The 26488-nt window shown below is 42.6% G+C and overlaps 1 protein-coding gene across 8 annotated transcripts in view; it reads left to right on the top strand.

The window, feature by feature from the left end:
- CADPS (calcium dependent secretion activator) overlaps positions 1 to 26488 on the top strand; it is a 220138-nt gene that overhangs the window by 153280 nt on the left and 40370 nt on the right. For 2 of the 8 annotated variants that reach the window (XM_075762309.1, XM_075762307.1), the window contains 5 exons: positions 38 to 55; positions 9577 to 9683; positions 15370 to 15526; positions 16521 to 16662; positions 23291 to 23437. In XM_075762309.1, the coding sequence (XP_075618424.1) occupies positions 38 to 55; positions 9577 to 9683; positions 15370 to 15526; positions 16521 to 16662; positions 23291 to 23437 (571 nt within the window). The remainder of the gene's footprint in view (positions 1 to 37; positions 56 to 9576; positions 9684 to 15369; positions 15527 to 16520; positions 16663 to 23290; positions 23438 to 26488) is intronic. The other 6 variants (XM_075762310.1, XM_075762308.1, XM_075762314.1 and 3 more) reach the window with 3 other exon arrangements.

The following is a 26488-nucleotide window of genomic DNA, read 5'->3' as shown; positions in this document are numbered from 1 at the left end:
TCTTTTCTCTCCTTGTTGCTCTCTCTCTTTCATATAGAGAATCAAAAGGACGCAGGTGAACAATTGTATATGCATTATAAATTGCTAGGACTGTTGAGTTATATTTATTTTGTTTTCTTTTTTCATAGCTCCTTAAGATATGTACTCCTTCAGGCTGAAAATGGAGATGCATTAATACTTAAGGAGTTAATTTGTGCTGTCTACATAATCTCCTTTTCCTCCTTCCTTAGAGTAGATTAGAAATACCTTATAGAAATATAGTATCTTCGTAGGAGACAGTTTTAGAGAAGAATCTAGCCTTTGTAAAGAGTTTCTTGTTTTCCAAAAGAACTGCAGCTCATTTTGGGTGAAAAAATGTTGGTGATTTGGCCATTAATTTAACACACCTAACAAGCACATTTATAACTAAACTAACGTTCATTTTTGGTTTTCATATCTTCTGTTTTATGCCCTGATGGGAGGACTGGGTTTTTAATTTAATTTTTTTTTTTCTATTTTTTTGTTAATGTGTAACAAACAATCCAGTGGGACAGAAGTCGTGTTTGTCTCTCGTTTATAACCTGTGGTGACATGTAAGAAGGCAAAGGCTCAGCTCAAGGTCCCATCTCTTCAGAAGGGATGGTGGAGCTCTGCAGCCCCTGTTCTTGTTTCTGTTGTATCCCAGAGTCCTAGTTCAAAAGTCCTTGAAACTTGAATTGTTCATTTCTTTTTGTGAGTAGATTGTTCTGTTTTGTGGAGAAAAAATAAAAAAATAATTGGATTGATTTCAGCTCTGTTTGCAAAGGGAAATTGCTTTTAAAAAGCAGTGCAAGAGGCTGGGCCAGGTTCTGCCCTGGCTTCCCCAGGCCTCTGCAGCTGACATTTGGCCCAGGATCTAGAGCTATTGCATGACAGTACAATTAATTTTGAACAGCAATAAATATTTAGAAAATGGAGAATATTTTTTCCTTACAGCTATGAGAGGTGCAAATAAACAAATAGCAAATAGAACAATCCCAGCTATTACTATTAACTACAGCAGATTAAAGTGAGAGCAGGCTGTTGTGCATTAAGCACGATAAATGCACTGAGCATCGCGCTTGCTGGCAACGGCTCGTCACGTGCTTACAGTTTAGAAATTCAGAAGGACGTTTCTATGGCCCAGCTCGTTTAAAAATAAAACTGCTTCTTCTCGATGCTCAGAGCAAGTGAAAGGGCACAGGGAGTTCTGACTCTGCTCCTTCGTGCCTACAAATCTCCTGTTGTCTTATCAGAAAATTTTTTGGCCAAAGTCAGGAGGACTCAACTTGAAACCAATTCCTCAGCTTAACTGGAGTCAAAAGTGACTGGATTTTGGCCTGACTTTTTATTTATTTTGCCAGAAGCAAGAATAAAAATAAGATACTGAAAACAACTTCTTCTTAAACACACAAATGTCACCCTTCGCTGTCCTTTCTCCTGAAAACTGTGTAGCCTCGTGTCTTGCTTTAAAAATATTGATTAGAAATAGAACATTAAACAGAACACTATGCTAAAACAATTAAAGATGAATGACTTGCTGTAATTATTAATCAGACAAAACTACTAACACTCAGATTAATAAGTGCAACCTTTTAGTAAGCATTCGTCTGCTTATTTATATAAATTGGGAATCCATCATTCCTTTAGAAAAGAATAACTTCCCCATCCCTTAAGCACAGGATTGGTGAAATGTGCTGCACTGTGTTGGAGTGCCGTGGCACCGAGGGATCCCGTGAACACAAATGCCACTTTGCACTGCTGGAGTTGGGTACGGGCAGCTTCAGAGCTGGTGCCGCCCAAGGCGATCGTTGTCATTTTGGCAGTACTAACTGCCAAACTATATACTAAACTGTGTTTAGTATAAGATGTTTTCTTTTTTTTTTTGTTTTCTTTTTTTTGTTTGTTTTCAGACCAAGTATTTCTCGTATTGTCAGTTGGTTTTGGTCTCTGTAAAGAGAGGCTTCTTGTGGTACCGCTGAGTTGATGCACAGAGATGAGAAGTGAAGGAGATGCAGGGATGCAGGCAGCTCTGGCCTCGCTGCTTGGTGCCGGGGCGGCAGAGCAATGGAGCATGGACTGGAAGCGGGGAGTAACCGGAGAGCAGAGGGACCCACTGAAGTCCTGTTGCTCTGTCACCAAGGGAAATCAGCTGCTCTTGGGCCATCCAAAAAATGCCAGGTTTTTGCTTGTCCCGCAGCCTCCCCAGCCCCTGTCCGGGGAAGCAGGGCTCCGGAGGCACAGCATCCTGCCACGCTGCATCGCTGGCGTGCACCATCCTCCCCAGATCTGTCCCTCCTGGCCCGGCTGGCGGGGAAGCCTGACTTCCCTCAAAAACGCACCCGGCGGTGGTGCCGGCCTGGGTGCAAAGCCGAAACCTGGTCAGTGCAGGGGCCGGTGCTGCCCACGGAGCGGTGAGGGGCAGCCGCGGTGCCCGTGCAGAGGCAGACATCTCTCAGGTGCCTGCGTCAGGCTGGGGATCTGGGTGCACCCATGGGAGAGGGACCGAGCACGGTGGCTTCGGTTGCGTCAGCCTCAGCTGGCACCGGCCGTGGAGCATCTTTTGCACGTAGCACTCGCCCCAGCAGACGTGGAAAGCATCCTCAGCCAAGGAAGCGGGTGCAGAAGAGGTCAGGTTTTGACTAGAGCAATACAACAGGTTGTTAAGAAGCAGTGGTATTTTTCAAGGCATTTGTACTGGCCTTTGTCACAGTCCCTCTGCTCACTTTACATCACTCACCTTCCCTGTTTCTGGATCTCAGCCTGGGAAGCTCTGTGCACGTATCCGTAACTCAGCGAGTGCACCCAAGTACTAGGGGCTGAGCTGCCTGTTGATTGACGTGGTCCGAGACAAGGAGAGCTCCTGTGTGATTTGTCAGCCCAGCTGCTGCTAGGCAATCACTCCCAGCATTTGTGATAAGCCACAAAGCTTAAAAAAAAAAAAAAATTACATTCTCCAAATAAATATGGATGCAAAATGTATGAAAACATCAGTCTTTGTATGCGGGAGTGGAGACTGAAGTCATTAATAAATCATGCACTTTAACTCAGGCATGACTACAACCTTCGCTTGTGTGTGCTGCTGAACTGCTGCTTTATTTGTTTCATTCCTTGAAGTGGCATTTGGTTGTGTTTAACGAGGAATCGTTACTCAGCTTTCAAAATTTCCTCTCGTTTAAAGCAGTATCAAAGTTATTACAAGAGCTTCAGAAATCACAAAGATCTGCACTGTGCCATTATCTTTCTACAAGTCTCTTACCAACTGCAGAGCAACTTGCTGCCTGAGGCATGACATATAATTCAGATATGCAAAAATTCCTCAGTAGGCTGAATAATCATCAGAAAGTCAGGAGATCAGTTCTCTTTTCAGTATGTTGAGTTTTGAGAGCTGAATTAGAGTCTCTTTCTGAATTGAAAAATAAACATTTCTATGAATTTTTCTAACTTTTATGATAATGCATCTTATTTTGAAAGAAAAACTGGTATCATCACTGAAATCACTTTCAGATACATGCAAATTCATTTCACGAATATAATAAAAGGCTGCTCTGCCTCATCCTCAGGCTAAGTCCATTATTCTTTATAGTTATCTTGAGAACAGCAGCTCTTTTTTATCATTTTCATGATTGGCTTGGAAATGAATGCACACGTAACCCTTACATACCAAAGCCTTTGGGAGGGGTCGTATATTTTTAATTATTACAAGGAAACCATTGAGTCAGTGGGTACGCTTTTAAAAAATACGAAAAGTCAACAATACTCTTCTCCTATTGCAAATGTAATTCTCACTGTTGCTGATGTGTTAGTAGCCCATCTAGCAGAAATCAGGGTGCTGAGTGAGAAACATGTAGTTTGAAAATCTTCCAGTCCCCAAAGAGCCACACGCAGTGAATTGTATACAATATACATACCCAAAGCAGCACAGATTTTTTAATGTACCTGTTATACTCATTGCAGGCTGAAACTTATTGCAAGCACAACTCCAGTAATTCAAGTTTCTGCAAGTATTTTATTTGCAAGTATCATGCAGAAGCGTAAAATCCTTTAGCGGAAGATTGTCCAGGAAAGCACTTTGTCAGGTTTTTGGTAAGGAAGAAGCTGCTCCTGCCTCTGATTTCAGTGATGGAGGTGTTTAAATCTTACCCATTTGCGCACATGAGCAGCGAATACAAGAGCATTTCTGATGCTAAACTGGCTGTGGCGAGGGATTAGAAAGGAAAAGGACAGGGAAGAAAGAAAAGCCAAAGTGAAAAAAAACCTGCCACACAAGCTGCAGCTGATCGTTGGCAAGTGCCGTAAAACCCATCCAGCATTACGCATCTCCCTCGCTCCGAGCAGGAGCCGAGCCACCCTCACGTATCATCTCCGAGACCTGGACCCAGAGAAGCACGTGAGCTCCAGCGTCTCCCAGGGCATTGCAGTCACAGGCCCATTTGCATTTAAATTTACAGATGAAATTAATAACTTTCCTTAGCAAGACCTTTATCTTTTAAATTTTCTTGCAATAAAGAGGCATTAAAGAAAAGTGTGGGTCAGTGCTCACAAAGTGTTCAGTGCCCTGAGGAAGGGAGAGACCTCTTCCTCTCCTCTCCTTTAGCTCCCGGTGGTTTTGCAGTCATCGTACAAGAGCCCTGGCTTTGGGTCTGAAAAATTTAAATGAACAAAAGAGCTGAATATTTGTGCAGATTGGGCCAGATCAGAATTACATCAAGACTTTGTTGCTTAACCTGCTGTAATCCCTTGTGGAACCTTGTTTTCAAGAGCCGGTGGAGGCGGGGAGATGCCCCGAGCAGGGGTAAGGCGCTGGGGGGGATCTCTCGCAGACCTCCCAGGGAAGTGGAAGCCACCCCGGGACACTGTGCTGACAACCGCACAGCGGGAGCCTCCTCCAAGCCGTTTTGTACACGCTGCACTAGCGATTCGTGAAGTCCCAGTGCTGCTGCATCTCTTGCCTCGTCCTCCTCTTCCTTCTCTGCTAATGGCTTTTCCCTAGGACAGAAAACATTTGCACAAGTCAGGCCCATTTGACGCTATGGGGTCTGGATGTCCGGGAAGTCTGAAATCCATTTTTTGATGGGTAGCTGTTGGTGATGTGGATGCTGGACTCACATTCAAGGGTGCTTGAGGGTCGCAGAGCTGAGAGGCGTGGTAGGATGCAATTCTGGGATGTGATTTTCCCCTGGCTTTGATGTTCTTAGGAGGAGCTCTCTCTCTTTGACTCTCCCAACTTTGGAGCCCAACGGACTCCCCTGGGTGGCCAGGGGCTCCCACCACTCGGTTGCCAGAGACGGGTGGGAGGAGGTGCGTGATCCCCTTCTCATCCAGGGACCTTGGCACAAACTACCCTCCGTAGTGATGGGCAGTAGCATACTCATCCTACACCTACATGTTGAGCTCAGGAGCCATCAGTGAGTAGCCAAATTGAATTCTTGCTTGTGTTTTAAATTAGAGTGAAAGTCATTAGGCCAATGCCAAAAAAGCAGTTATTTTTGTCACTTGAGGCTGAGAGGTTTGTGTCTGGGGACAAAGCCACCCTTGGTACACGTTGAACAAGGATCAGGATGACTGCAGAGATGAACACATAGATTTGCTTTTCCTGTTATCAGAAAATGACCACAAAAAAAGTAAACCAGTAGCTTGAATCTAAGAGTCTGAATTAAATCATTACACAGCTTAAAAGACTAAAAATATGTGTGCGTGTGTGTGCGCGCACGCACGTGTGCATTGTATGTGTGTTTGTGTACGTATGTGTATCTGTGTATGGAGAGGGGAACCAACCTAACTCATACTCTAACAGTTTACTGGAATATTCTTTATTATACTTTGATAAGTGTTATAATTCTGTGAGAATTAAAAGCAATCAGAAATCTACTTTGCACCAGCCAACCGATTTTTTTTTTCCCCCACTGGAAAATGCAAGCAAAATGGCAAGGACTTTTGGCAATAGAATGTCCAGATAAATATGCCAGATTCCTTGCAAATGGCATTATTAAAAATAGTCACAATGCTGCTAAAAACTGTTATTAAATGGAATAGAAACTATTGTGTTAATATATTCACAGTATGTAATTTATTCACTGAGTGTATGTAAAAGGAAAGGCTATTTTCTTTGAATTTTTCTTATGCTGATATTGTAAACTATATGACAGATGGGTCAAGTCCTGATTGCAGTATTCTAACATTTGGAATAGCAAGTAACATATTTGATAGAGCTGGCAAGTTTTTATATATGATTCAACCCAGAATATAAAAGCCACTAGAATTCCAAGTTGAAAATAATTAAATGAGCTGGAAACGATCAGGAACTACACATTTTTAAGTGACAGATTTTTTTACATGTTTAAATTGCACAAGAATATTTTATAGCTCCCTTTAACCAACAGTGACGTTTAATTCTAAAATGTGTAATTGATATTTGCAAAGCAATTAATTCCTGTGGCTCATTATTCTATTGCTAAATGTACCTAAGCAATGGGGCGCTGACTTAAAGCGATCTTTTTTAGTTCACCTTTTCTAAATTCCAGAGTTTTAACTGAATGACCCTAATTCAGTTTCCTCACGTGGCTGCATGAAGTGCAGTTTCATACTTGCATTGAATTTTTAGCTTTCTGATTGCACAGTACCGCAGGACGTTCGAATCTGCTGACTTCTAGAATACGTGTTGTCAAATGGTGTCATTACTGTGTAATACTTCAAGTACCGATAAGCAAAAACCTAGCAGCTTATTCCATTTGTATTTGATCATTTCTGCTTATGTTCCTTTCGAAGTTTCCATCTTTTTGTCACTGTTTATGAAGTCATTTGTCTCTTTACTTTTGGTGTCTCTCTCCGTCATGCACAAGCAGCCCGTCCGTCCAAGCCCAAGCCGCCGGCTGGGCCACCATCATCTCCTCAAACGCAGACTAACATGATAAATCATATGCTCAAAGGCATGGCCAAACAGCCGCCAAGTACTGTAATAGTCTTCCTTCCTTTTATTCGGTGGTTTTTCTAATCTAGCAGTTGCTTGTCTAGCAGTAGAAAGCTAGTTCTCATGTGCAGCTTTATACAAAATACCTAGCGCGACGTGGTAGGTTTTAGAGACTTAGAGGTAGCATTTATTTCAAAATGTCCACATTTTTTTTGTCTAGCAATGTCTGACATATGCAACATTTTCAAATATCAACGTCAGCACAAAATAACATTGTTGTTGCATAACATTTTGCATGAAAACTATAAATATGTATGAGCTTTACATGATGTTGGATGAAATGTTTGATAAGTATATCGTATACGTTTCATGTAACTGTCAGTGCTCCAGCTATCTTAGCAGAATATTCTGATGTATAGTAACTTAACCAGGGAAATATTTAAAATAAGAAGAAAAAAAATTAAGATTGACATCTGCTGGCTGCCAAAGTTGTATAAGCATCAATATTTTCTTTAAAGACAGCATCTCTGAGCAGTTGTTCTTATTAACACTTTTGTCTTTTAGTTGTATTTGAGAGCAGATCAGTGTTGCAAATGAGAATGGGCCTGATGCTGCTCTGATCAATGGAGAAGCTTCCCCTTGGCTTTGGAGGTGCAGAAACAGCCAGAGCTTACTAAGGGACATGTCTTTGGGCTCCTTTTGCACAAAAGGAAGAGATTACTCCTTCTTGTAGCCAGTGAGGAGGAATGAGGAGTTAACCAGTAGTTCTGCAATTTCAGTATTTTGTTAAGAGAAACGTAGATTTTTTTTTTGCTTCCAGAAGAAATGAAAGGGAAACTGGAGAAGAAACCCCCAAGCCCCTATTTGTGGCATAAATCAGCAAAAATGTAGAATTTGTTTGCACGGTGCTTTACCATGTTGCATCTCTCAACCAAGCTGAGCACCTGCAATGCCAGACTTCAGCTGACTGGGTTGCTGAGCTCCTCTGAAAACCAGCCCATGTACCGCTTGCTCAGCCACCCAAATGTGACCTTTTTGAAAAATATGGCTTTCCTTTTTGTGGGAAATTTGTCACCTGTAAACAAGTATTCAGGGAAAACTAGGAGCAGGCAAGATTTTGAAGGGAAGAATTAAGTTCTCAAAGCTCACCGAGCCTCCAGCCAGGCAGGGATGTCTCCCCGGGTGACCCAGTAGAGCAGAGCGATGCCATCTGCATGCAACCACAAGTTTCTGTCCTATCAGTAGAGAAGACCTAAACACTAGCTAAAAACTAGTGCGTGCAGAAGGCTGGAGCGAGATGCCCAACCAGCGCCTTGCCTGTCGGCACGACCCAAACTGCTGGCTTAGCTGGGCTCCTTTGGAAATCCCAGGGTGGTTGCTAGTAACGGTGCTTCAACCCATGCACTGCTAGCGTTTTGCTGTGTTGGGGACATACAGTCTGTTGTACGTGGCTAATTGCAGATTGATTTGGCTGTTTGGTTTTTGGTAGTTCACCCATTTACAAATTCTCCAGCTTTGATGTCATGGAGAGGCCAAAATATACATCAGTGCAGAGGTACGAATTGGCTGGTGTAGCTACCAAAGCGCGATGCCGTTCTTTGTCCTCGCAGCACTAGAGAGCCGGGATTGGCGCCCGGAGGGACACGTCTGTAGTTAACATGGTGACGTGCTGCAGCGTAGGTAGATCCCCGGGGAGCAGCTCTCCTGCTCCGCTTCTTCTCAGGACGGCCATCGCAGGGAGATTTTGCAGACCTCAGGGAAGTGAGCTGTGGTGTCCGCTCATAGAAAGCTCCTCGGTTGCACTCAGCCAGCTCTGTCATTCAATGAAAAAGTGATTATTTTCTTTTTCTCTATATTATTTCTAGTGAAATACTCTAAATGTTCCAGATTGTTAGCACCTCAGATGTTTAGTATGTTATTAATAGTATAAATTACCTAGAAGAATAGAATTTAATTTTTTTTAAAAGTCTTCAGAAAACACTGCAAAATAACTCAACATAGCTGAACACCAAGCTCCAGGATTTAAACTCTTTGGTTTGTTTGCGGGATTTTTGCTGTAAAGTTGCATCTCTTTTCCTATATAGATCTTACCTATGAACGCCTAGTGGGATTTACCACTTTCCACTCCCTCCAGCATGCGTAACTCCTTGACCCTCGTGGAGTTAAATCCTGGAGCAAGGCAGACCTGCAATTTTTGCTTTCAGTAGCAGGTGACATTTAAATTGTCTGACAATTTATTAAAAGTACAGACAGATTTGTTTGAATCGATCTTCTTAAAAGAATTTTAAAATAATATAGACGTGATTTCTATAATAGCATCATCTACACTGAAGGATACATATTGTGCGTGTATTAGTGGCCAGATGCTGTCTTTAGGGAATGCAATGTTCTTATTTGAGCTAATAAAGTGCTGCCATCGCACCATAAAGCAAAACAACTCTGACAGTATTGTGAAATTTGGAGCTGGAGCACTGTATTTTCGTAGTATAATAACGAATGTGGCTTTCTGGTTTGCTCAGTACTAATTATATAAGCATTTAACATATGCATGAAAAGATCTTTAAAGCTGTAGACTATTATGGGATATTTTTTTTTAACCTCTAAAATAACTTACTGTACGTCTAGCTTTTCATTCTGCCTCCCTTTTAACTCGAGTTCTTGTACTACAGAAAATGTAGGCCGGTTAGTCACACCAGCTAAAAAGTTAGAAGATACAATACGTCTGGCAGAATTGGTAATTGAAGTCCTACAGCAAAACGAAGAACACCATGCGGAGGTGAGCAGCGGTGCCCTGCGAGGTCGTGTCCCCCAGGTCTTCAGCAGGCTCCGGTGGCTTGCTAGGAGCTTTGTATGTTTGTGTGATGTCTTCCCAACTGGTGCTGGGTTATCTCCTTTAAAAGCCGAAAGTATTAGTAAATAATGGTGCTCGAGTGCGATGAAGGCAAAGTGCAGTTCAGGAAGATTGCTTTTGCAGGGGGGAGGGAGGGCTAAAGGAGGAATTAATTAGGTTCTCCTCTACGTCACTCTGCAGCCTTTTATACAGTGCCAGCAGGAGCCGAATCTGGCCAAATATGTTCACCACCAGCTACACACAAGAGCGAGCCTGGCCACTTTTCAGAAAGGTCGTATTTCCAAAAAACTGTCACGTGTTTGTGCCTCCAGACAGCATTAGCGGGGTCCTGCAGCAGCTTACCGCTCCTGCTGCCCAGAGCTGGAGCAAGGAAAACCACCACAAAACAAAACCATTCTTTTTTTTTTGTCCCTTTCTGAGCGTTCAGGTTGTTTCCAGGGGTTTCCCTGGGCCCCTGCAGTACATGATTAACTCACCTGGTCTCCTGTTGGCTTCTTCTGCCTTGGCTTACTGGGAATACCTCAATTACTAGTCACGGAGGTTAGGGTGAATTATTCTCATTATTTGGGTTATCTAAGGCCTAATAAAACTACTCTTAACTCTTCAAAGCACTTTAACAAAAGGGTTCATGTTTTAAACCCACTGAAACCATGTCATGGTCAAACATAGACGAGAAAATCATGAGGCTTGGTCCTGGAAACACTTGACCCCGCAGGCAGGTGACATTGCTGGCTGTAGTCCCGCTCTCAGCACGTCAGGACATTTCTGCCCGAGCAAGTGATGTTACATACCCGTGTAAGTATTTGCAGGATTGAGCCCTCTGTTCTGTATAGATCTGGTGCTCTCAGATACATGTTGAAAAGTTAATCGTTTTGAGATTGAGAGTGAACAGTTATTGTTTATGACTGTAGGTAATGTTACACTCATTCACTATTTTCTTTCCTTCCCATAGATATAGATATATATACTCACTATATTTTGCATTAAGAGCATTTAATAATTTCACAGTCACCTAAAAATCATTCCAGTGTATATTAAATTTGCAGTATAATTTAACTTATTGATAATACACAACAATCCACAACACCCAACTAATGCCTGATTGCATATTTAAATTTCCTCCCTGTTTTTCTACTGTTCATTCAATCTTGGATGATCCTGGCAGGGGAAAGAGGTATGTGACTAAACCGAATGAAACGAGTCACTCCTGTCATATTTCGTGCATGCCCTCTCAGTGCCATGTTTCCTACTGGGATTTTACCCGGGTTGCCCTCGCTTCCGTAACTTTGACCGAGGAATGTAACAGCAACTTCGAGTCGGCTGCTTGCAGAGCTGGTAGCCTGACACAGGAGGGTAAATGTGGCATAGCAGTCTGGTCCATGCATGTAGCAATGGGTATATTTTACGAGCGCTGCAGTTACATCCCAACACAACCCTACCTGCCTGGACTCTCTCCTCAGCCTGTTGTTACCTCTGTCGTTTTGCATTCACCCGACCTCTAGTACACTGTGGTGGAGATGGACTAAGTACTACACGAGTGCCTAGAATGGTAGTGGTCTTCCTCTGGTTTTGTCTGTATGTGCCTTGTACTGGATATACAGTATTTATATGTAGAGAGAGAATATACGGGGTGAAGAGTGAAATAAACTTCATTTTTACAAAAGCAAGGGGGTGCTCGAGAGCGCCGCGCTCGCACACAAACTGCAATAACCTGTCCAAGGATAACGAGTGTTTTATTCCACTCATCACCAGCACAGGCTGGATGTACGAACCAGCCGGGAAGGAGCTGTTATTAAAATGCAGGTTATTTTGAAAATAGTAGATTTCTGAAGGAAGCGGTTACAGGGCCGGTCGCGTTCAGCCAGACACACTTCCTCACCAGGAGGAAGACTCAAAACTGTTCTCCAGCATCTTTTGTGTCACAAGGTTTTGATTAGAGACAGAAGGTTAATGTCAACATGGATGGGAGGCATCCCGGTCCCTTGTTCTGAACGATGACCTGGAAGGGTGAAATTCATCTCTCTCCAGAAGCCTGGCACACTGTCGGTACGTTACTGAATCCCTGTCCTGAGGGTGGCTGTGGCATTTCAGCAGTGTACAGGCAGTTGGCCAGCTCTCTGCACACTTGGAATTGCACCCAAAGGAAGAGAGAGAAGAGGCTGGGTGGTTTATCGCTGATTTTTATTATGCATTGTATCCACATTGCGATCTCACTGTGCAATGAGAATTGCTGCTGAGGTATTGCGCTCTTTTTTTTCCCAAATTATTGCAGGTGAGGGTTTTTTGACATGTTGTCCTTTCACCTGGAGAAGGTTCGACCTGCAAGGTGCGACTCTTCGGTCTACTTTGGATGTTCAGCAGAAAATTAAATTGCACCTCTTACTGAAGAAATGCCTTAATTTACTGAAAACCAACAGTTTTTGCAATTTAAACATGCCCCTTTTTTCCCTACATGGACATCCAGGCAGACTCACTAATGAGAACCCAGAAAATAATACTCATAGCATGGAAAATGTTAAAAAAAACCCATTACAACAGAAGTACCGTGTTTAGTCAGTTGGGTTTGTCTTACCCTAAGAGGGAAGCAAAGCAGCGCAGGCAGAACTGCAGCAGAAACCGACGTGTGCCTACGTCCGTAATCTGGGAGAGCGGGAGGTCTCTGTCATTGTGTCATCTCTTCCATCAGATGTCTCCCACCTCCCTTTCCCTTCCTCTGGATGACTGATGACAAATGCCAGAGACGATGGCATTCACCTATTTTTAAACTTGTGTTTTCTCTCTCTATGTATACATATGTGTATATGTATATATGTATTTTAACTCCTTGAGGTCATACATATATACATGTGTATCCATGTGTAAAATATACAATAATAGGTGTGTTTGGCTAGAAAGCACACTTTTTTTTCCCCTTTACATTGTGTTTTGAGCAACGCAGGTAAGTAGATGGTAAATAAATGTCATGTTACCATCTTGAAGGAGGTTTTCAAAGTATGGTGTTACCACTCCCACCGCAAGAAGGTCCTGCTCACCCAGACCAGGGAGGAGGAGGCTGAGGATCTTGACAATAGTTAGAGACTTGCAGAGCTAAAATTTGACTTTTCCAGCAAAAGGGAAACTGTGACTGGTTTGGGCATAATTTTTTTCCACGAATGATCACATGCTTTTCTTCATAATTTCTCTTAAAAATAGCATTTTTTTCCTTTTTCATGGAAGCAGGTTTTTATTGCAGGACTCTGAAGTGTTTATGTTGGGATTTGTGGCAGAAGATATTCTTTGGCCTCCCCCCCTTTACCTCCCCCTGAAAACACCGGTTGCCCTTGGTCCTTCATAGCGATTGCTCTTTGCCCACAGACCTGTGGGCAGTATCTGATGGGGACACGGCATGGCAGGCTCTTGGCAGGCAGAGGTACAGCCAGAGAAACCACATCAGCGCAAGGACAGCCCTGGCTCCCTCCTTGGAAACCTCAGACAAGCACTGCTAATTTTAAGAGGACCCTCCACAGCCCTGTTGCTCAACGTCTGCTCGTTTCCCACCTGTGCTTTGGGGAGAAGGTTTGAGCAGGCATCGGGAGCAGAACTGAGTCTTGATGTTTTCAGTTCCGCTGTGGTTTCGCAGCAGCTCGATGCCTCCTGATGCAACACTGCCAGGCATCTGACCGTGTGCTCGGTTGGACACCAGTGCCAAACGTGGGCAGAAGAGCTGAAGAGCATTGCCATGCGTGCTCAGCGCCCTAGACTCCCTCACCTCGATTTTGGCTTTTCCAGAGTCACGACTCTGCAAATGCCCAGGGCCACCATCACCACTGCCCCTGAGCTTTGCAAGCACCCCAGGGCAGGTGTTGCTGCAGCGATGCCTGACGTCTTCCCCCCATGTGCGTGGGGCTGGGGGCAGTTTGCAGACGAAGGAGCCCGATGTAGCCGAGTTGTCCCCACGCCACGACCTCAGGGGTGCTCTAACCTACTGGGGTTGCTGCTCCAGGCACGATGTTTGCCTAGCCTGTCCCTGGGCACACTGAAGCTGTCCCTTCATGGCCCAGCCCACTTCATCCACATCTTCACCCCCCATGACATGGCAGGCCCAATACTAAGATTAGTTTGGGGTTTATTCAGTTATTTTGGTTGGTTTACATCTTGGATGTCCTCTGGGCACATAAGGCCCAGTGCCACGTCCAACCTATCTGTGTCTTAACACCAGTTTTATATCATCTCATGGAATGATAGCAGAGCAATGTCAGTCTGCTTTAGATTTTGGGGGAACGAAGGAGTGGAAATAATAGTCCCAAAGACCCCCTGCCAATATCGCTGGCAGCTGAGAAGTCAGGCCAAACCAGGAAGAATGGCAGGGGTCCATGGCAGTAGCCTGGTTTTGGAGCACTGTTCCCTCTCCACGGCTGAGTGAACCAGCAGCTGGAGTGCAGTTCTTCATCAGTGAATCAAAACTGAACCCTGAGAAAGTGAAAGTCCATTCTGCTTGTTCATGTCTGCTAAAATCTGCTAAAAATGCCCCTCCCTGACTGGCAATTCCTCTTTGACCTTGTTCATCTATTCCCAGTCCTTCCCGTTTCATCTCCAGTCTTGTGCCTATGCTAGAGGTTTCTTTTTCTCGCAAAGTGCCGGAAAGCTGTTTCTTAGATCCTTTAAGTCCCTGAGTAATTTCCTATCACTTCAAAATGACAGCACATGGTCCTAATGACAGCACTTCTCATATTGCATGTTCCCAGCCAGAAGTGATTACTAAACACGCATGCATGCGTTTGCAGCATTCACATCTGAGCCATGTATGATGTGAATGTCACGTCAGAGAGCCCGTACAGCAAATTTTAAGGACCCATGTGCATGAGAATGAGTTACTTCACTGATATTTTTTGATTTTCAAGTTTAGATATATTTTTTTCCTGCCTCTGTGAAAATACAGGCTTGCCGTAGATTTTTTTTTTTTTTTTAATCTTGGCATGTCGATAATAGAGCTTCGTAATCAGTTTCCTGATCAGTAGCATTATGAAGGTGGTAGTGTGTTTCTATGGATGTGTATAGCTAACCATGTAAAATGAACAGTGCTGTGATAACTTTTATTGGTGATGCTTGCAATATATCTAAAGGACAGTGTGAGTGATTTAGGACAGATTTTAATGTCTTAGGCTTCTAGTTTTTCAAGACAGATAGAAGTAGTGAATCCAAATAAAATTGAAACTGTTGAAAAAACAGGAGAAAACCCACATGCACAGTGAAGAAACTCCTAAATTTCTATACTTTAGTATAAGAATTACTTGATTTTTTTCTGATAAGTAGCATAATTAAAGATTAATTAAGTCATTTATTGTAAATTGAACAGACGAAACCTTCTCTGCCGCGTTTCAGCTGCGTGCCTTTACAGTGGAGCTCTGAACAGATCCTCTGCAAGAAACCTTTGTATTAAAATAGCAGTGCCTAATTCCTGCGATTAGCACTGTCTGTGCAGGCTAGCACTTGAAAGCACTGTTCTCTTTACAATAAAGGTAGTTTCCATGAGATGCACTTTTTTTTTTTGAGATATGTGGCTTAACATCTTTCCCTATGCTTTATTAGAACTAATATACTTTTTTATTATCTTTTTCTACCAACTCTGAAGGCCTTTGCTTGGTGGTCAGACTTAATGGTTGAGCACGCGGAGACCTTCCTGTCACTGTTTGCAGTGGATATGGATGCTGCGTTAGAGGTGCAACCCCCAGACACCTGGGACAGCTTTCCGCTCTTTCAGCTTCTAAACGATTCCCTCCGTAGTGACTGTATGTATTGTATTTCGATCGTTTCTTTTTCAGTGGGCGGCTCAGGTTACTGATAATACTTTCAGCCTCTCCATACTGCACAGAGAACTGAGATGGGTAGAGGTTTATAGTACATACTCTTTAGGCATCAGCTAGATTTTGTTCCATTTCCACTAGGAAAAAAGCACACAGACGCTCCTTAAATCAAATGCTTCAGCTGAAGGTGAGAAGTTGAACTTTTATTTTGCTTCATCTTCTCAAGTGCCTTGGTAAAGACTGCCTGATAAGCAGGGAATTAGGTATTCTATCTCACTGTCATTAAATGTGTGTGTCGTTTTATATGTGTGTACTGCATTTATTTAACATGGAGTAAAACGGTCCCTGCTTTAAAAGATTTGATTGAAGGGAGGAAAACATTAAAGAGAAGCAGGAGTAGTTCAGAAGAATAGTGCTTTGTGAAATAAAGCTCTTCTCCAAAGCACGTGGCCCCATGCCTTCAAAGCCCGTGAGGATTTGGCACTATCCCCAGCGGTCCTGCCGCTCCCTGGGAGCTGGTGGCAGAATCGGCATTGCCTTCAGCTAGGTCCCAGACCAGGGCCCCACTGAGCTTGCTACGACTACATAAAAAAGCCAGGGAGTCACCATCAGAGAGCGATTTCTAGCATCATGGTAGTGAGTAACCAAAGAGGAAATAATTCTCCTACCTGAAAAAGCCATAATGTTTTGCCATGCTGTATTTCTTACATCCGTTTTATTCGCAGGAAGTAATAATGTATTCGTAAGTTTGACATTAATGGGAAAGAAGACTCGTTGTCTGTTTATTTGTTTGGAGTAAGAAGCCATTCCTGCTGTCTTTGTCATGAACATTGGTGCCCGATGCCAGCTCCTGTTATGTTCTTGAAGTTTCTTCCTGTTCGCTGACAAATTCATTGTGTAATGAAGTGCCACGCTGTGGTTTGTTACAGAGGTTTTAGTAACAGTAGTGTCTTACTATACTTTTATTTATCTATTCTAGATAATTTGTGCAATGGAAAATTCCACAAACACCTCCAAGACCTGTTTGCTCCACTTGTTGTTAGATATGTCGATCTGATGGAGTCCTCAATTGCACAGTCAATTCACAGGGGCTTTGAGCGGGAGTCATGGGAGCCAGTAAAGTAAGGAAACCTCCTTTGATACAATCGGAATTTGGGTGCAAATGGATGGAGATTCATACAGAGTTGAATTAGCAAACAGTAGACCGGACATGCAGAAAGTGCTTTAGATTTTCTAGTTTAATGCTGAAAATAGAAGGCTTGATCTCAGGGTTTTCAAGTTAATGAGGGAAATGGTATTTGCTTTTTGAAATGCATTGCTGCCTCAGTTTGAACCGTGTGCCTTTGGACATGGAAGCATGAAAATGTGAAAACCTTCTTAGCTGGCATGGCTTTTTGGATCCCATTCTAAAAGGCCTTTTCCAATGCTGCTTTTGAACTTAAATAGCTCCTTTTCAGAACAAAACCCCTTGCTTCACTGTGTTCAGTCCAGCCCTGTAACCTGTGTGAGTCATTGCTGAACTTATTCTGCCCAATACTCGTTTTTTCCACCCGGCCCGTGGAGGAATAGTGCAGCGTTGCGCTTCTCACATCAGCCCTGCGGCCGAGGGCTGCACGTGTCCCCGCATCCCAGGGCAGCTCTGCCAGGTCCCAGCTCCCTTGCCGGTAGGATTAGGCATGCAGAAACCATAGTGACACACGGGCAAGATGATTCAAGCAGAATCGATTATTAAATTTGGAGAACTAGGAATTTACCAGGAAGAAATCAGTAGCCTGAGAGAAACCCAAACTGAAGTCAAGAGCTGGTGAATGATAAAAATGTGGCATGTGCTTTGGATTACTGCTGTTATTTCACAGGTTTTGAAGCATTGCTGAACCCTGTCATGCTTGCTCTAAAGAGCCAAGTCAGATCCTACGAAGGAAAAGAACTGATTTTTCCTTCTGATAAAGGTATTCAAAGAGAAAGATCGACCCGTTGCAAACAACATGAGTCTGGCAGTGCCTCAGACAGAGGATTGGGACCAGGTCACTTCTAGAGAGACTATTTTCCCTGCTTTTTTTGTGATTCTCTAGGCACAGTTAAGTGGCACTGCACTGTCAGAGGTTGCTGTATAAAAGAACGTGTGGTCTTTCAGGGCTTTTCACACCAAATATGTTCCGTTTACAAGGAAAAGAGATTTTGTTCGGCAGCCAGCCTCCCATATGCAACCTGGAGTCTGAGTACCCAGGTTTTTTCCCTTCTTTCTTGTGCATCCTCAGCATCCGTAAGGATTCTGCCTGCCAAATCTCAGGCCTTTTCTTAACACCTGATCATCCCCTCTGTTTCGAGTGGGGTTAAGTGGCTGGCATTCAGGAGTTTCTCTCACTTTCCATTTGCTGCCTTTGGTCTGCAGGCTAACAGGATTAAAAATCCTAAAAAATCTTGTTTCAAATAAGCAGATGTGACCCAGAAAACATACAAGAAATAGATCTTTCGAGTAGGAGAATGCCATTTTTACAGCCACTCCTTCAAGCAGAATTGCACTTCGAAGTTAGCATTAACTTTAGTTTCAGAGCTCTGCTTTAGTAATGAATATGTTTGTATTTCCTGGTCTGTTATGACACAGAGGCAGTTACTCTGTGTACCTGTCCACCTCAGACAAGCAGTCAATAAGGAATTCATTCTGCTTTTTTTCTTTTGTCAGAAGCTGTCATCATTTTGGCTTTTAATTTCATCTGTGGCTTAACTATAGATGTCCGTAAGTACTTGGCTGTGGTACTTGCCTGTCAAAATGCTTTATCCCTGGGTATGCTGTTATCTATCATTTTCAAGTTATGTTTGATAGTTATAAAAGACTTTTTCTTAGTTCTCTCGTAATGATTATTCCCTTCTGGAGTTCCAGTTACAGAGTGCTTTGAACGTTGCAGTTTCAAGCAAAAGCCCAGGATGCACTATCTGTCTTACAGACTTGGGTATTTAAAAGATTTCTTCCAGCAGGAAAGTGGGTGCTTTTCACAAGAAGCTTGTGTCCATCTGGTGAAAAGATGCACTCCGGGGTTGGTTTTTTTTTCACTAGTTGGTATTTTGTTCTTGTGTCTCGCACACAAGAGTGCGAGTTGCAAATGCTGGCTTCACGCGATGTGACCCGGCGAAGGAAGGTACCAGCGAGCGCACAGAGGGTGGCACGTACTGTGTAAGGGAGAAGAGGGGTGTCATTCCTAGGATCTTATGACAGTTCGGCTGCGCTGTGCAGAACTAAATGTTAAGGCATCTTCATCTTTTGCCTCCTGGGCAGACCACCTGCTCCTCTTTGTCTGATCGACAGTGAACTTGCAGCAGAGCTCAGGTCAGAGACTGACTTGGTTTGATTTGCCATCCTGTATCTACTCTACTGCCTCCTCCCGCCACGTGTCCATACTGCAGCACAGCTGAATTTTTCGCCATTGATTCTCAAATAGTTTGGACAAGCCAATTCCCATCCAAGTCGTGGCCTTCCATTGCCGCCTCTCCAGCAGAGCTTTTTGAGAATTGGGAACACTGCAGTATGTTTTTCCATGGCTTTCCTCTGCTTTGAAGAAAGGCCTTCAGGTTGATCAGAAAAGGTAGATCATCGTGGCTGTCCGTACCACCGAGCTTACTGTTGTCCTGCTTTGGATCTCTGCAGTGAATTGTAAGAAGGAAATCTCATTATTTCCTGTTAACCAAGAAATTATTTCACAACCTAGAGTCTTTTGAAAGGGTTTCTCTATGCTCGTGCTTGCAATCAAGGCTGAAATATGTAGCCCTCCATAACCTGACCAGATGGCAGTTTGCAAGCATGTATTTCTTCTATTTTCATTGCTGAATACTCTGCACCTTATGCTACAAGGAGTTAGGTATAGAAATCACAAACAGTGAGAGAGATACTGTTAAGCATTGGAAACATGGGGGGAAAAAGCATTGATGTAATGTGCTCATGAGGGCTATGTAATCTGCCTCTGCAGAGCTGCTGAATTTGCAGGGGGTCCGTGCCCTATAGCTAGAGCAGCTGGTGTGCTTGTATGAATCCACGCAGAGAAATGTGGAACGCTTGTCCTTCGCACAGTCATCCAAATACGGAGGATACAGAGTAGGTCTGTTCTCTGGTGAGTTGAGAGGTCTTGGAAAAGTAGGGTTTGCAATGGGGTTTTTTTTCATGCTAGCTTCTCGGAGAACGCTGATTTATCTTGCAGCCAGCAGACACGTACGTGTGTGTGTGTGTCTCTGTGTGTGTGTGTCTGTGTTGAAAGATCTTTCTGAGCAAATGCTAAAGCTGGTGCAATGACAACCAGCAGTTCAATCGCTTGACTAGGACGTTACTCATTGACCTATGGCTGTCTCTACCACACTGTAGTCCTAGCTTTAGCATCTATTAATTGCTCACTAACCCTTTGCAAACTATTCATAAATGTATCATTAATATAAATGTAAGAACTTGAGCTGTATGATTATACTAATCATTTTATAAGGTTGTACTACTACAAAACGCTAGTGAAAAAATGTTTCCCTCTAAAAGAAGCACCGTTGTAGTGAAAATGAGCATTTTTGTTGCTATTCTGGGTGTCAGTCACAGGAAGAGCACAGATTTGACTGCCTACATCACTATCAAGCTCTTTGCTTCACATCAAGGCTTTTGTGAAAAGATTTGCTCAGCCTAGGCAGTAAGGTAGTAAGTGTTTATAGTGATGGAAGAGACAGGCGTTTGTGTCTTCCATCACTAAATCGTTTCAGGCATCCTGTAGGAACTGAGCCTTTAAGTATGGACAAGGCTCTTGTTCAGCTCTATTCTGAAACCAGGAGACAACGCAGTAAAACCGCTGTGATTTTTCTGCCCTCCTTTCAGTACCGGGGCAGCTCTACAGGAGCAGCCCCTGTGCGATTGGACTTGTTTTCTGTGGTCGGTGCTACAGTAGAGTGTGAGCGTTAGGATGTTGTCCAGGGGTATGTTGCCAGTCTGTTTGCACTGAGAATTTCCCAGCAGACAATCCAGGTGAAAGCCATTTACACAACCGACAAACAAAAATGGGGAGTGAATCGGAAGCCAAGAAAACAAGCAGTACAGCTCCAGAGTGTGCGTCTTTTATCCAATGTATCAGGAGCCAGTCCTGAAGCTGAGTCGTCTTAAATCAGACAGCCCTCATCTTGTTGATGCAAATGCCCACATTCCCTGCCTGATGGCTGAGGTTATATTTAGCCATCTATATTAAATAGGCATGGCTGGCTTCTAGAAACAGTTTCTCATCTTGGACCTGTAGTTTTATGGTCTGAGCAACTGCAGGCTGGAACATTTGTTGGTAATATTAATCATTTTTTACAGGTCTCACTGCAACTGTTAGTCAGATAATTAGATTGGATGAACCTGCAAAACTGTGCATGTCAATTCAGGAGAATATTTTTAAAATTAGTTACTGTATGTTAACATAATATACTCCATTATTTTGCTGTTTTGTTTTGTTTTAAGAGTACTAACTTATTCTTGCAACATATCCTTGCATCAGCAAAATAATGTGTTGTATAAAAGAAATATGTTTCCGTGTGAATATAGTATACTGTTTACTCTAGAAGTCATATTTTATTAATACAGTGTTTTTATTAATATAACACTGTCACTTCTTGAATTTTAATATTAAAACCAAAGGTCCTCTGATTTATGTATTTACCATCTGGCTAAGTTATTTAAGTTGCTTTTCCTTATACATTTATATGTTGTCCACCTCTTGCTATTTCTTTATTTATTCCATATCGGTATCTAACCACATGCACTGCCATTTCTGAAGATTTAACACTCTCTCAATCACTATGGAGTTTGTGTCCCATTCAATAATCGTATCATCTTAATAGCAGATACAGTATGAATGGAAACAATGGACAGCTTTGTTCCGTTAGTAAATTCTCGTATCTGCTTACTGCCTAACGAAGATAGCAGATAGTGTGAAGTCAAATCGGTACTAAGAATCATAGAAACAAAAGAAAACAAGAACATACTTCTTTTTTTCACTAGAAAAATACTTTGGATTGTTGTTTTCCTCCCCAACAAGGGATTTTATTCACAGAGGGAGAATGAGGATAAAGTCTACTCCCTAAGACTAGCCACCAATAACGAGCTGAGCTCTTGCAGAGATGTGGTTCAAAGCTTCTGTGGCGTTAGGAAACATTTATTCATTATAGCCAGCTCAATGCCATTGCTTTGTTTTTTGATATGTAAAACTTGCAGTAAGAAACGGACTTCAAAATATGACTCAAGGAAGTTGCTAATATTTTAATATTCCTTGAGAGGCATAGCGTGTCATTTGATAGTTTTCCAAGAGTCCAGATGCTGCTGCTGTACAGTAACTAATTTAATCCAGGGGAATGGGAGAGACCTCCTAACGTGGCGTGTCCTGGTGCGGTCACTGAGCGCAGGGAAGTTTGACCGCTGAAGCTGTGCTCGTGCACATCGATAGAAAAGCTTTCAGTACCTTCAGCAGAGCAGGGTGAACCTGAAGTCCCAAAGTCCTGATTCCATTTTCACTGAGCCCAAACAATCATCCGGTGGAAAAGGTGTCAAAGCATCTCGTTTTATTCCTCAAATGGGACTGTAAAACCATCTGTGGATTGTGTCCCAGTGTGCCATATAGTATTACTAGATGAAGGCAGAAACAAGATGCACTTCCAAAAATGGCTTCTGATTCCCAAATCTCATGACATTTTTATTTTGCATAAAATTTAACTGTGATAGGATACTCATTAAAATAGAATTAGACCAATTCTAACATCTAGAGACCTATCACACTAAAATACGTCAGAGTGTTTTGCAAACTCTGGGCATGCGGTGCAGCTACACCGCACATTGCTTCAGGAGAGTATATTGCACTAAATTAATACACTGGCTGGTTTTTAAAAGATCCTATTTACCTAACAGTTACATGCCTGAAAATATTTATTGAAGGCATGACGCCCAAGTAGACATGCTTGATAAATTAACCTTTGAATGTCTTAATCACCCCATGGCCCATTTCCAGCCAAGAAACGTTCATATACCAGTCCTGGATTCATTAAGTGCAATTCATCTGAGTGCACATGTAGAGCTGGGCAACCTGCGGGACCCATTTTCTCCGCACCCAGGAACACCGGGGCAGGACCAAGGCATGAGTTTTCGCAAAGGAAGAACCTTGTGGTTCACCGTTTCATTGCTCCGGCTTAGCACATCTTCATTTTTTGTAGAGTACAAAATAAACAGAGAGGTTTTGGAGTGTAATCCCGACTCCTGAATTTGGTGGCAAGAAAAACTCTTACGGACTTCTGCAGAGCTGGAGTGTCAAACTCTTGGTTTATTATTTTGAATCTCAATTCCCTAGTAGATCTCTTAGTTTCTTTCATCCAACCCGGGTGGGTAAGAACTGAGGCTCACTTCCTTGAGAGAGATTTTTCCGAGGAAAGGCTGGTCTCTGCACTTTGAAATGGTATCAGGACTTGCAGGTGGAGTTATTTTCTGTGGGTGTTTGAGTACTCTGTTAATCTGCTACTTTGTGATTCTTCTTTTCATTCTGTTGTTTGGGTTTTTTTTTAAGTAACTTGCTTTTTATTGCAGACAGCAAACCCAGTACACTTAAGCTTCCATACTCATGCTTCTTTCTGAAATGTTTTCCTTTAGTTTTTTAACTGTTGTCGTGCTGTGAACTTTGCAGATTTGTTTATGAGTGTCATGTGCTTCTGCTACATCTGCATTGTCACTGTTATGGTATTTTTTCTTTCTGTCTGTTTCTTCCACAGGAGTTTAACAAGTAATCTGCCCAATGTGAATCTACCAAATGTGAATCTCCCTAAAGTACCAAATCTACCAGTTAACATCCCACTAGGCATCCCACAAATGCCTAGCTTTTCTGCACCGTCATGGATGGCTGCTATTTATGATTCTGAGTGTGTATTCAGTTCAAATTAGATCTCATTTAAATTTAAAGTAATCTTGGCATGGATATGTATTGTTTGTTTCTGTGCATTATATAAAACTTTAAAGAGTGATACGGTTAATTAGACATTTTCTGAATGAGACACTAGTGAATTTCTGGCATGTGTATTTTGAGGGGTTTTTTGTATAAACCTTGAAAATTTGTCTTACTCCCACTGAGAGTTTGAGCAAGTATCTTGCTTTACAAAATAGCTGCCAACAATGGGACATGGTCTGAACAACCTACGAACCACAGAGCTTATAACGCGACATTATGTGTCTCAGCAAAGAGTTTTGTCCAAAAGAGAAGATGAACCAATTTCCATGCCAGTCAACCAATTTCTGTGGACCAGATGTAGATCTAAAAGTGAATTTTATTTAATGCAAGCTCTATGTCTCCCAGATAATAATTTTTGTCTTGATTTTGATGAAACAGTTTAACAAAGAGAAACACCCTGCAACAGTTTTTGTTCATGTTGGTGGAGGCCCCAGAGAGCAATTAAGGCTCCAGAGCCATCCTTACAGCCTGAACAATATTGTGACCAACTAAAGAAAGATATTTTCAATGTAAGCTTTAGATTATGGCCTGGAAAATCAGACACAGTGTCAAAGCAGTCGATCTGTAGGAGCCTTGTGCTCTGTGCTCCCAGCTCCCTGTCCGAGCATCCCAGACTGCACGGGTGGAGCTCAGGGGGGACATACCGCAAATCCTGCACGCAGATCAGGCAAGTTCTCTTCTTATAGCAGATTTCCGCTAAAAGTCCCAGCCACCAGGCAGTGTGGAGGGTGGCACACAGTGGGCCCAACCCAAATCTCGTCGCTGGAGGTAGCTCACCTCCCGAGATGTCCTAGCACAGGAACTGAGATCTTGCCAGCTGTCCTTCTAAATTCCTAGAGGGTTATTTAGGGTTGGCATGGGGTGGTCTCAGCCAGCACTGCACCGATGTGTTGCTTTTTCCCTACCTTCTCACTTAAAAGATAAAAACTGAAGAAACCCCCCAAAACTACCCCCTTCAGTGCTACTGAAACACCGTCGATTACATCTACACCTGGAGTCCACCAAAATGCCTCTGCCCTTGGCCTTGTGCAGGCTTTATTGCAGAGCAGTGGTAACGAACCAAACACTGACGTTTGATTATTTTAATAGATTTTTAAAACTTTCTCAATATTATCACGGTCATTTATGTTTCAAAGCTATACAACTCATATTCATGCTAAGATAGCTATATTAAAGGCTAGCTTAGGCAGTTGTCTGTAAAGAGTACTTGAAAGTTTTAATCTTTCTCTGTGCATGCTTTGTGGTATTGCCCTTGAAAAGATAAGAATCATGTCATGACAGAAAATGGGATAATCCCTCTGAAAACATCAGTGGTATATTGCAAGCTGCCTGCGCGATTAGAGTAATTGTGTTCACAAGTAAAATATTAACAGTGCATCTTGGAAATTAATATACTATATTCTTTACTTGCATGGAGCCCTAATCAAAAGTGAGAAAAAGACCAAGAATGATACTTTAAAAAATTTGCAACCAAATGGGTGTCATAATGTTGCTGTAGTAAATACCAATTATTGTATTTGTACGTATTTAATTATTGAAAACATAAATTCATGCAGTTCCAAAACTGGGGTTAGACTGTTAAAGCTTATTTATACCCAAGCACAGGTTTGAACCAGGCAAAACTAAAAACTGACAGTAGATGAACACTTGAGACTGTTGCACAAACTGGTCCCCTGGTTGAAGGAAATGCCTGATTCTTTATCTTTTCACCTCCCTGGTTTCCTTTTACTCACCCTTCCCCTCCATCAAGGACATGTTACCTGTTGCTTAGTGTCAGATACGTTTCTCCTACAATCGAGACGATTCATTCTTTATCTCGTTAACCCTGTTAGCACAGGACCCCGCAGGACCCCTCTAGCATGTTGGGACTATGGTTCTCACCTTGTAGTAGCCGTGTATGCATTAGCTCCGATCTCCTCTAGCATTAACTCAATGCAGCTGGCATCTGTCACAATAGAAACACCCTCCCTCATCTGTTTCTATAGATGATGTCAGCACAAGTGGTAATGCATGGTGTGTTAAATATCTTATAAATTACTGTGTTAGCATTAGTGGTATGCGAGGAGGGGGTTGAAACTCTTGAAGCTCCCTTGGTAATTGTTCTGAAAAAAAGCGAGGGAAGAAGGAGAGAGGGAGAGAAAAGGGTTATGGATGCATAAATTTCTCTGCACAAACAGAGCACAATCCAGTTCTGTATTTTTATTCTGTAAGTGGAGGTTTGAGATATAATTATACTGTGAAAAGAGCCAGTGTAGCTACACACTGCAGGACCAAAGACTTCCATCTGGGCAGGGGTGTGGGTATAAGAACATACGCTTGGGAGAGAAATTCAGAGTTTTGTGACAGACCAAAGACATTGCAAAATAAATTTTTTAAAAAATGAAAATTTGTTGTCCTATAGATGCCTTTGCAAGAGGCAGATCTGTGAAAAGGTGCAGCAGTCAATCCTGCCAAAACTCCTGGATATGAGGTGTCTAGTGCCCTTAGCTCGATCGATTTACCCTGATTTTTTTCCAGCTGTTCAAGAGATAAAGCGTGTCCTCGCTCACCACTTGTTAGCACTGTCCCTTACATGGAAACGGGGGCCTCACTGGGGGGGACGAGGCAACCTCAAGGTATAATTCAGAGGGGGGGAGAATTGCATGAAACCCTAAATCTTAATAACTGCGTACAGTCTAGTATGGCAGTTATTATTGATCAAGGATTTTCTACCGCAATTTCTAGCCTTAATTCTTAATAATCACATACGTTAATGTGGTTATTAACTAAGGCTGATTTTTACCATACACACATTCTTCCTGTTAATATGTGTAACTCATAATGTTGTCTTACTCATCTGGTCTGGAAAGTTTTGTGGGCTATGATAGCAAGGTAGATTAGGCAACTGTATGGTAAAACTCAAAATCCTGATGGTGGAGATTGCCAGCGTTGTCCTGTGTATGAAACTACTGTCTGCTCTACACTT

This window comes from Balearica regulorum, chromosome 10 (genome assembly GCF_011004875.1).
Source record: "Balearica regulorum gibbericeps isolate bBalReg1 chromosome 10, bBalReg1.pri, whole genome shotgun sequence".
NCBI classification, from domain to species: Eukaryota; Metazoa; Chordata; class Aves; order Gruiformes; family Gruidae; genus Balearica; species Balearica regulorum.
This window is presented reverse-complemented; position numbering and strand designations above follow the sequence as displayed.